At 36.6% G+C, this 12321-nt stretch overlaps 1 protein-coding gene across 3 annotated transcripts in view; it reads left to right on the plus strand.

Annotated features, from left to right (window-relative positions):
• FTO (FTO alpha-ketoglutarate dependent dioxygenase) overlaps positions 1–12321 on the plus strand; it is a 220233-nt gene that overhangs the window by 37750 nt on the left and 170162 nt on the right. For all 3 annotated transcript variants that reach the window (XM_071756935.1, XM_071756936.1, XM_071756937.1), the window contains exons 3-4: positions 825–1482; positions 9727–9870. In XM_071756935.1, coding sequence (XP_071613036.1) covers positions 825–1482; positions 9727–9870 — 802 coding nt within the window. The remainder of the gene's footprint in view (positions 1–824; positions 1483–9726; positions 9871–12321) is intronic.

A 12321-nucleotide genomic window follows, 5' to 3' on the forward strand; every position in this document is an offset into this window, starting at 1 on the left:
GATGTGGCAATTACAATGGGGACCAGCTGAGCTTGTGGGAGGAGAGGATGGGCCTAAAAAGGATGGACCTAAAAGGACCAATCACAGCATTCTGACCCATGGTACTCAGTACCCAGAGAACCTTCTGGGGACTTTTCTGGCTGGTGTCCTAGCTTCCTGCTGCTCCTCCTTGTGTCTTCAATGGAGAAGAATATTATTCACCAAGGCAGACCACTTTCTGCCTTCCCAGGTAGGACTATCTTGGTTGCTCGAAGACTGTTGTGCACCCTGATTCCATGAAATCATGTAGTGAAAAAAATCCATCATGGTTTGTGGGATTACAGGAGCCTCTCAAACCCTAAATACATACTGCTGGATAGAGTGCAATAAATAAGGTCTTCAGTCAGCATTTTTTGCTGTGCACCCAACCTGCACCCTGTTTTGTTTTGCTTGGTCAAGCTCTTGCTTATGTGTGTTGATGACCCAAAGAAAAGATTACAGTAGGTCAGAATCCTCTCACTGCTCTGCGTGTCTCTTTTTTCATATTTTTTGCCGTTTTCTCTCCCCTTTTTTGTTACTTGAAGAGACACATCCAGCTTCCCATTGCTGTTGGGCAGAGATGGGACAGGGATTGCAGCTGGGGGAACTTCCAGCAGCTTCTCACAGGAGCTCTGTGGCTCTGTGGCCACCACTGCTTCCAAAACACTGCCCTAATCCAAGACATCAACTCATGCCTGATAACCTGTCAAATGTTGCCTATTCTTGGATATATGAAATACTTTGTTTCCTGTAAAAAGAATAATTCTTTTCCTGTTCTTGTTTTTGTGGTTTGTTTCCTTCTGTAGTGGAAGACCAAATATTCAAAGCTGATTTTCAGAAAATCTGATGCAGTACCTGAAGAGCTCCACCAAATGGTACAAGAGGGCTTTCTGACTTTGCGAGAACACAATTGTTTCTTTCAAGATCTTGTAAGGATCAAAGAAAAAGATTTTATTACCCCAGTGTCCCGTATACTAATTGGAAAGCCAGGATGCACTTACAAGTACTTGAACACAAGATTATTTACAGTTCCTTGGCCTACTGAAGGTTATGATATAAAGTATTGCAGTCCTCAGATACATGATGCTTGTAAAGCATTAATCAGACTTAATGAGTACTTGCATATTGAAGCAATCAAGGCATTACAAGGGCAAAATTTGCCTGAGACCAAAGAAATTAAAGATTCTACTGTAACAGATAGGGAGCAAAATTTTGGTGTTTCTCTTCAGGAGAAAGGGTCTGTTTCAAAAGATCAAAGCAGTTCTGTACCAGAGGATGACTACGGAAGTCTAAAGCAAAGAACCTCTTTTAACTTGACTTTATTGAATTATATGGATCCACTGCAAATGCTGTACTTGAAACAAGAACCTTATTTTGGAATGGGGAACATGGCTGTGAGCTGGCACCATGATGAAAATCTGGTTGAAAGATCAACTGTGGCTGTGTACAGTTACAGCTGTGAAGGTGAGTGATGGGAGCTGTGGGCTGATTAGTGCTAAAAGGATCTTAAATCCCTGAAGGTGTTCTGTGTTTCCTTGTGTGTTCATAAGCACACCTGAACACTCTTCTAGGTTTTTCACATGCTTTACACATCGTAGTACTTTCTCTATTTAAGCCCTGTCTTCTACTAAAACCTGTACAAAATATAAAGCTGTGTTTACTGCACCTGGCTTATCAGTTGTTCTCTAAGTAGATGTAAAAATTTGGTATGGTTAACTTTCTGACTAAGGGCCAGGAATCAAAATCTGTCAAAAACTTATTTCAGGGTGACATGTGCAGACTTTCCGTCTTGTAAAACGTTTCATTGCAGCTGAGATCACTGTCCTCATTGTGTTATTTATAATATACAGACTGGTTTCTGCTTTATGCTGATTTTACTTCTCTGCTTTCTTTGGAAAGATGATGTCTTTTTTTTTTTTTTTGTATGAAAGTGTTAATGCATTTACTTGGAAGTATATACATCTTGTCTTGGCATACTGTACTGCCCTTTTGCAGAGGATTTGCCAACATTTCTGTATTTGGGAAGGGTGAAAGTTTCCCTCTAAGAGCCCTGTTGTCTGAAAGGCTGTGCAGGCTCCCAGTTACTTCAAAACCACTTACATACAGTGTTGGGCAGGGGAAGTTTAGTTGAAGATAAAATTATTAATTTTATAAAATATTTTGAAGTGTCTTTGCCATTCTTATCTTTATTTAAGAACAGATGTGAGGGTTTGTGTATATTTTTTTCCCTAAGTTTTTTTTTAACAAACCCTTGCATTTTTTTAATGTCTTCCAGTTTTGAAATATAAGATTGGAATTTAGACCCTTGATAGAATTTGCAAGTGCTCCATGATGTTTCATAACGCACAACTGATCTTTGGGCCTTCCAAAAATCCTTTGATGTTTGCACCAAAATATGAGAAGAATTCACGTTGACTTAAATAGTTTTTGGCTAAAGAGCATGATGTAAAAATAATAGCTTTTACTTTCATATCCTTGCTCTTACTACTTTTGTAGCAAGTTGTTTTAGTTTTTGTTACTAGTTGTGAAACTGTGGGTTACTTTGTTACTTAACATTTTTCTGAAATAATCTTAAATACACTTTCCTGGACTTAAAATATCAGCTTGCTTAGCAAACTGAATGGAAGAGATTCCCTGACCAGAAGAAGTGTTATTTTTTTTGTGAATGGTTTTTCATTTATTTGCCGAAAACACTGGTATTTTATGTCTAGTAAATGTTTGGAGTTTTTTTCAGTAGAAGTGTAGATAAATATTTTTTCAGTAAGATTTAAAGTTAAAGAAACAAACATGAACTTGAAATAAGAGGTGTATGTGTGAATTTATTGTAATATGCTTAAAACCCTGTTACTTTAACATAGAACTTGCTTGTGGAGGGGAAAAATGAGTTCCTTTAAGTTCAGAGAGCTATACATTAACAAAAAAGAAAGCTGCTATGTATATTCGTAACTTGTCACTTGTTTCTTCAAGTTCAACAAGCTAGGTAAAAACTATTCTGAACTATTCTGTTTTAAAACCACTGCAAATCTATTCAAGAGTTGACTGGTGAGGGTCGAAAGAAATATTTGATATATTTAGACCAGAAGTTATTTTCATGTCTGTGTAATTAATATTTTTGCAAAATACAATTTTTTTCATAAACACACTTGAACCTAAAAGTTATGTTGTTCCTGAAGGATTTAAAAATAGACCTGGAAACTTAAACTAAGAGCTTTGCAATCAATAGATGTTATTCTATTACTTACATTTAAAAACAAATACTTTAAATTACTGCTTGAAATTTTTGTATTTTTGATTTTGTATTTTTGCGATAATTCTGCAAATTGAATAATTCTCCATTGATCAAATTGAAATGTGATTATATATTGGGGAGAGGAATGTCTTGGCAGTATGTGGCAATATTAAAACCTCAGTGTAGCTGGGGATAGTGCGAAAGATGCTTTTTTGAGGGAGGGGGGGTGTGAAGAAAATGATTTGTGAGGTCAGATCTAAATTAGATTGACCAAATTCCACTGGATGGCTCATGATTACGGCTGAAGTTGGTTTTATGAACTTTAGTGGGAGTTTAAGGTGCCTGGTAAGGCTCCTGATGGTCATGAGGAAATGTCTTATATGAAATGTGAAAATCCTTCACTTGAATCTGTGTTCAGGTTGTGATTGTCATTTCATATCCCTAAACTGAAGCTGTATTTATAGTCAGTTGACTTTTTTATAGATTGGGGACAATGGGTTCTGTTTATAGCTTATGAGTATAGAATTATTACCTAAGTGACTTCAGGTACTTGTGTGAAAATACTGAAGCCTGAAGCTCCACCTTTTTACAGGTTGTTGCTGAATCTTCATAGAGTTATCCTGAAAAAGCTGTCAGCCCATGCTTTAGACAGGAGCACTCTGTGCTGGGTTAGGAACTGCTGGAGGCCACCAGAGTGGTGCTGAATGGGGCTGCCTCAAAATGGCGGCTGTGGTGTCCCCCAGGGATCAGTGCTGGGCCCAGTTCTCTTTAATATCTTCATGGATGATTTAGATGAGGGGATTGAGTCCACCATTAGCAGATTCTCAGTTGACACTAAGCTGGGGGGAGTGTGGATTAGCTGGAAGGGCAGAGGGACCTGGACAGACTGGAGAGTTGGGCTGATTCCAACAGGATGAGGTTCAACAGGGCCAAGTGCCGGGTCTTGCGCTTTGGCCACAACAACCCCATGGGGAGCTCCAGGCTGGGCACAGAGTGGCAGAAAGGGACCTGGGAGTCTGGACTGACAGGAAGCTGAACATGAGCCAGCAGTGTGCCCAGGTGGCCAAGAAGGCCAATGGCATCCTGGCCTGGATCAGGAACAGCGTGGCCAGCAGGTCCAGGGAAGGGATTCTGCCCCTGTGCTCAGCCCTGGTGAGGCCACAGCTTGAGTCCTGTGTCCAGTTCTGGGCAGTTCTGGGAGGTGGTGGGTTCTCTGTCCCTGGAGGTTTTTATAGAGACTGATGTGGCACTCAGTGCCATGGTCTGGGAACCAGAGCAGTAGTGGATTAAGGGTTGGACTTGGTGATCTCAAAGGTCCTTTCCAACCCAAATGATTGTGATTCTGTGTAATTGTATCTTGATTCCTTGTCCTATTTTCCATATAAATATTTGCTTTTTAAACCAGTATTTTTATTAGTACTTATTCCATTAAATGAGCTACTTTTGAGTTAGCATTGAATTCTCCCTGTAGTGTATAAAGACTATCCCAGAATCATTATAGCATACAGATAAAATCCTGATTTGGTAAGGATTTTTTTGATGGAACAGCTTTTCTGTAGAAGATGTCAAGTAGATAGATTAATAATATTCTGGGAGAAAACATTGATTCTGTGGAAAATTAAAAAATAAATTAAGCATATTGATTTTTGTCAAAACTGGCTTGATTCACTCTTCTGCTGGCTCTAGCAGGTTTTTTTTATCGTCTCTCTAGGCCTCAAATTCTCACAGGTCTCTGTGATATTCCAGCCACTGAAGATCTGTGGCAGCCCCTTATCATGGGGAAGCTTGAACTTCCAGTTTCATGGTGAGCACCAGTCTGTCCTGCCACAAATGCAGAATCAGATTGTGAGCAGCAGGAGCCTGAGGAGTTAAGCAGTCTCACTGTGTTGTGGCAGTCGTTTGTCAGACTGCTTAGAGATGCACAGCTCAGATTCTATGGTTTTCTTTAAACTTTAAAATTTGCGTTTTTATATCTTTATTTGTTTGGTACCTACTTAGTTGGTTAAATAGTATTGAAACAGATACCACTGTAGTTGAAACAACTTGATTTTCTTGTTTGCTTGTATAGTGTTTGATGTCTTAATGAATATTTCATGTTCAAAACTTTGATCAGTATTAATTATAATAGCAGCAATTTTAAATATGTCTGAAAAGACATTTGAGAGCCAACAAAAAGATATTGAAGAAACTGATATACCAATTAGTATCACTGGTTACTTTCTTCTTTCCAGTGCCAAAGCAACTTCATATATGGTACATTTCTAACAACAAAATAAGGTAGATATTTTGCCTTATGCTTATCTGAATAGTATTTTCTTTTAGTTACATTAAAATAAAATGCATTGCATAACACTGAGAGAAAAGTAAGTCATCAAGTGAAAGAATAGGCCCTCAGAAAAATAGGGGCAATTTCCTTTTTATGTGTATACTGCATGAAAGTACATGAGTGGTGGTCATGGTGCACATGCAGAACTGAGTATGTTACAGAAAGTGTTCACAATTACACTGTCACTAACACTATTTGGAATGAATTTATTTTTTTTAATTTATTTTCAGAATTTACCGTGAAATAGTAATTCTTAATTTTGAGCCATTTAGGGTTTTTAGTAGTGTGTTAGCTTACCCATATCAAAGAATTGCAAATATCACATGAGAGCATTAAGGTAAAAACTTGTTAAGGATTTTAATATAGTAACCTAATAACCCATTTTTATTTCCTGCTCCAATTATAAAAGTGAATTGCAATCCAAATACTGGGAGAATAAGGGCATTTTCAAAAATTGGATGTTATCCATGAAAATTTCCTAATGAACACTTTTCCCTCAGGTCTTTTTAAGTTTTGTAGGAAGTTTTATTGCTTAATAGAGCACTAGTTCATTCTAAAGATGTTCTTTGAAGTAGAGACTGGTTTCATTTACCAACTTAGGGGAGATGGAAAATAATGTAACCACTGTAAATGTCTTCTCTTACCTGGATTTCCCACAGACTACATTTGGGGTTAGATAAGTACTTTCCTCTAGATTCTTTACAGTATCATGTTTATCTGCTTGCTTTAAGGCCTGCTGCTGTGTAGAGCTCTTGGGGCACTAAGCAGTTGGCTCCTTTCACTGGCCAGTGTTAATGGTTAAAAGCTTAAACAAAGTTTGCTGCAGTCATGACTGATCTTGTATCAAGGAGCTTTTCTGTTTGCTTCTTTTCTGAAAATGCTCTTTGTGTCTTTTTACACTGTGATGTTAGAAGCAGTGTCCTAGCACTAAAACAAACGACAGCTATTTCATTTTTACAGTCATGTCAAACACAATTGAGATTCACTACAGATGTTATGTTTTCCTCACCATAAATAAAAATCCTGAGACCTCAAAAGTTGTTCAGAATTAAGTCAGTCTAAATTTGTAGTTGACCACTAATCCTCTTCAATTACTGCTTAATGGATAAAACTAATGAAGCAGACAGGATGTACAGGATGAGAACAATTATATTAAATGGTTTGTAATGTCAGTATTGCAGTGGAAGTATTGCTTGTTGGAAGAATAGAAATGGTTTGTAGAAAAATATATATAACTTAGGAAATCAATATGGATTTGATGATAAGGTTCAATGTTTACAGTCTTGCTAGTTGTTGGCAATGTGTTGGTAGTGGTTCCATCATCAAAGAAATCATGTTTGTTTTAAGACTGCATTTAGGATATGATTTGGCATTTGACTTGATTAGAGAGCATTTGGGTTTGAGTGTGTCAAGAAACTCTCAAAAGTATTCTTGAAAATTTTGATGCTGGATAGTAAAGAAACTTTTCAAGGCTCCTTTTACTTTCTGTGCTGTGGAACAATAACCAAACTAGATCCAGGAAAATAAGTTTCATGTTATTCTGAACCTCATGATGACCCAAAACTGATAAAATCAGGTGCTAGAGCTGGAACATCTCTGAAATTTGAGCTGCCTAGTTTTCTAACTAGCTGATGTAGCCTGATGTTGTAGCCAATTTTCTGCAGTTACATTCTCTCTTCTGTGGTTCTACCTTAATTAGAGGTTTCATGTGATATTCTTGTTATGTTCAGGTAAGCTTTTTACCTGGTTGGATCATTTCATTTATGATGCACAAGCAAAAAGGCTCCTTGTAGGCCAAATTGTATAAATCTTTCCTGAACAGAATTCAAATTTGCAGATAGTTTTATTATATTTCCATTAGATACATCTACAGTTGAGCATTTACGTGTGGTCTACTTTGAAATAAATACACGTTCACCTTAAAACATATATACACAGAATACCTTGCTGTGGATTGCAAGATGCACATAATTTCTCTTAAATACCTATGGTTTAGATGCATCCAAATGTTTTCACTTAAATAGGAGCTGTAATTATATCAATGAATGTGCAGCATTCAGTCATGTTTGAGGTGTGACATCCAGAATTTAATAGCAGCATATTTTTATGTACAAGTTTGTGGTATCTAGAGACACCACAAATATTAAGGTTTTTGTGTGGGTTTTTTTTTTTTCTTTTTCAGAATAGTTTGCATTTAAAAGCTAGTAGCAGCTTGCCTCCAGTTGTTACCAAAATAACGTGGTAGGAGCAATCAATTTCAATTGCTGCTGATAATTATAAGGTGCAATAATTGAGAATGTAGAGAAAAGGAGACTGTGAGCTACATTTGAACTCTGTACTTAAGCAATAAAAAATTTATCAAACTGCAAAAAATAAGTCATTTTAACGAGCACATTCCAAAGGTGCTGGATTTATGAGGAGACCCCAGGAAACTTTGATTGAAATTGCTGTCTCTGATTGTAGTTCTATATTTTATTGGTGCCATATTGTGAACAGTGCTGCTGCCAAAGTGAACGGGAAGGCAGCGTAGCAGAGAGAGTTAACCCAGAAAGGTTACCTCTTTTTATAATATCCATGATGTATTGCATTAAAAATGCCTTGAAAGCCATCCTATTTGCAGTTTTCAGAAAACATTTTTCTTAAGTTACAATTTATCCGAACAGGGCAGAAAATGTGAAAGCCCCTTGAAGACTTTAGTATTGATTTCTCTGAGTATTTGCTAGCTCTTGTTTTCTTGTTTGTGTGCTCCTTGATAGAAAGGCCCAAAGCTGCTCCTGAGCCAAATCTTCAGCTGAATGAGAACTGCAGCACTGAAGGGAAGGAATATGGGGAATGAATTTACAGTAGGAGTTCAACTAAGAACTTCAGATTGGCTTTTTAGGGGTTTTGGCTCACTGCCTCTTGAATGTAGGCAGTATTTAATTGGCATAGCAAATTAAGACAGGTTATTAATTGTTAAAGACTACTTACATCTAAACAAACATTACAGTAACCACATGAGAGGAATGAATTGAATGTTTTGAAAGTAGGAGTTCAAGGTCACTTTTTATGTGTCTATATTATAAAAAGAGTTATAAACATTATTTTTATTCAGGATTTAAGATGAAACTTTTTCAAATTATCCCATGAAAGCACATGAGAACTGGATAGTGAAGTGGGCACACAGAGTCCCTATCAAGCTAATTGTGCATAGGCATGCTACATGGTTGATGACTTCTGACTCTCTGCCATTTGGTGCCAATGGCTTGTTAAAACTTCATCCTCCCTCTGTCAAAATGCTCTTTAGCCATAAAACTGTTATACCATAGCTGTCAAATACCTTGCTATAAATGCTGACTGTATCTTTCAATTTATACTGCAGTGAAGTAAGCTTATGAAAATAGTTCTGAGGGATTAAGCTCTAAATACTGTTTCTATGCAGTGGATTATTTTTTCCCCAAGCTCAACGCATTCATGTTGCTTAATGATAAGAAAAATGTTGTGTCAAATGTAGTGAAGCTTTGTTGGCACTTGCTCATGTTATCTAGCATGTTTGACTAATAATTTTAAGAAAAGAATCACAAGTATGATTCCAAGATTTGCTCAACTTTGTCTAGGTTGTATTTTGTGCCCATTATTTCACCTTACTTTGCCCCAGTTTATGATTTGTTGATATTAGTAGTCTTTAAACAAATGAAATTGCTCATAAAATGCTTTGGGAGTTTGACTTGAAATTTTTTCAGAAGGTATCTTTGCTTTATATCAATGTTGCTGAATTTATTTCTTTTTTAGTCTATGTTTAGAGTAATGTTTTAGTAATGTAAAAAAAAAAAAAAAGGATTAACTAAAAATCCCATTACATGTACTTAAGAATTTAAAAATCTGTTACAAACTTAGCCCTAATTTCCTTTTTCTTTATGCTTAACATGAAGTTTTCATCTTGGTAAAGTTGGCTGCAAAAAATGCAGCCATCTCACATGGATTTTTTTTTTTTAACATTCCATTTTGGAAGTGGTGATGATTCCAAACAGAGATTATGGAAAATTTATTAAGATGTCACCAATGTTGGATATCATTAAATCTGCATTGTTATTAATACTGTATCATTCTATATCTTTATGGTTCTCACCTTGTCTTTCATCTTTGTGATATTTGTTCCCCTCTCTCTTTAAAGGTCCAGCCATGGAAGGGAGTAATGACCAAAAACTGAAGGGAAGAGACCCAGCAGTTTGGCACGTAGGCTTGAAAGTAGCATGGGACATAGAGACTCCTGGACTGGCAATTCCACTTCACCAAGGAGACTTCTACTTGATGCTTGGTAATTTTCAAGGTCTAAGAAGGTGAACTTTCTGTTGAAAACAGAGAAAATGATGCTTATGTTAATAGAAACTTTCCTTAAATTTGGAACTTATTCAGAAAGACACGAGATCTGTCTAGATTATGTAATAAATTCCTCCTACCCCGCCCCCTGTCCTTGAACTTTGGGGAACACTTTTTTTGTAGTGTTTCTTTCACTTCACAACTGAAAAAGGAAAACACTTTTCTTGGGCCTTTTGTCTGTTGTACAGTTAGAATTTCTAGTCTTGTGTTTGTAGCTACTGATTCTGTTTTCCCTTCTAAGGTCACTTTTACTGAGTTACTGTGAGCATCTGCATCTGGTATGTTCAAAAGAAAACAAATCCCACAGGCAACCTGTTCTGGAGTTTGGCTTATAGAGTGGCTACATATTTTGCAAGCTGTGACTCCAGAAATCTTAATGGTACTGTGGTTAGGTTCTTGAAGTATCAACCATTATGCCAATTTATGATGTTCTATTGGTCCCCCATTTTAGGTATTACACTTCTGTCCTTCTGCAAATACAAACATCCTGCTCTCTAGTAGTGGGATTACAGTAAGATCATAATGAACAGAGCTGTCATACTGCAAGAGTGAGTCTCAATGTCTCAAGTGTGGAGGATTAAAAAAAGAAAATTAAATTGAGTTCATCTACTTGAGCAGCTGAGCTCACACAGTAAGGTTTTTCCATTAGGTGTGGGTAAGGTTTGGTGACACAAAATCTGTTGCTTTTGGCTTGTGCTTCATTTAGTTATCATTTTTGTCTAAACAAACTTCGTTACAAATCACACAACTAGAAACATCAGCAACCCTATTGACATCACTGTTTGCTTGTTTAGTGACTGCATGACAGAATACTTGAGGTGTTCTCTGTTCATGTGGTTGTGACTTGGAAGGTAGACAGAACAACCTGTCACCCAGCCAACTTGTTGGGCTGCCTTTTAATTTCTACTACTCACTTTTACCTTCTAATAAATATGAAAACATTTTCTCATAAGTACTACATTTGTGGGCCATACAAAAACCATTCCTTGTTCTTAATTACCTCATCAGATCCTATGCACTTTATCAATGAAGTGTCTTGTATGAAAACTGGATTGTCTGTGCTCTTCAGTGTGTAGATCAAGTGTGAAGATGTGAGAGCCTTTGTGGTGCAGAGGTGTGGATGTGCCTCCTTTATTTGTGTGGATAGAGAATTGTAGCCTGGAGGTAAATGGAGACATTTGTTATATGCAAGTGAAGTTTAAGTGGCAGCTAAACATTTCTAGAAAGGGAGTCATTAATGCATTTTTGTGCTATAGCAGCTTGGACATCAAGTAAATTGATTTAATCCTTCCTGGCTTGAAAGTTTGTGCATAGACAGCTCTACTGGGTAACAGATTGAGGAGCAAGTTATTAAGAGAAGGAGTCTAACATCAGTATTTTTATTGCAAAATACTGTAGACTGTAGTTGACAGAGTTTCCAGATCATAAGGATGTTTCTTTATTTTGTGATGTTATTTATAAACTCTAAGTGAAGTATTAGCAGGTATTCTGTATGAAGTCTGAGTCAGAAAGTTAGTTTATTTAACACATGGCATTATGATCATGTTTAGATGGAAAAAAAGGATATATTAATCTTTTGAAGATGATGTGTAAATCAATTTCTTATTAATATTTTGTGAAGAGCTACAGATCTGAGCTCTGTGTGCCAGGTGTTTGATAATCTCTTCATTTCTTGAGCCTTTGTATTTTTTTCTCAATTACTTAAAAAAATTTATATAGTCTGAGAGACTATTTTCAAACTGGCCATTTGATTAGGTTTCTTTGTACAGCAGAGCTGCCTTTATAATTTCGACTTAAAGTAAAAGACAGTATAAGGGGACATGTGCAGTTTTAGTGCATTTTTACTCTTCAGATTTTTTTTTAACTGACTTTAAAGAGGATGCATCTTGAGTATCCCATCTAAAAGTTAAAATATGAAAACTTTGTATATAAAGTATCGTGATGATGAAGCTGATTCTAGATTAATTTATCTTGTGCCTTAATACATCACACATTCCAGAACCTGATTTCAGTAAACAGGGTCTTGTACTGGCATTATTTTAAAAGCAGTGGCAGCAGAATGCAAGGCATCTAGAAATACAGCATTAAGAGAAGAGTTCTGGTTCTTGTAGTAGCTGTTGATGTGCAGGGAGTGACTGGTAGGACTGTACTATTTTTGACCACCATTGACTTATAAAACCGTAGCAAAAAAACTTAGCAACTCCCTAGGTCTGTTCTTCCAATTGTTGCAATCCTATAATGCCTATCACTTTATATAAGCATTTTACTGAAATGTCAAATTCATTATGTTGCTTATAATTAAAAAGTCTGATCCTATGAATTCCTGTACTTGTTATACCCCAATTATTCCTTAATATTGTACACACAAGTCTTAGATATGAAAATGTGG

The sequence above is a fragment of the Heliangelus exortis genome, chromosome 13 (assembly GCF_036169615.1).
Source record: "Heliangelus exortis chromosome 13, bHelExo1.hap1, whole genome shotgun sequence".
Lineage (NCBI taxonomy): Eukaryota > Metazoa > Chordata > Aves > Apodiformes > Trochilidae > Heliangelus > Heliangelus exortis.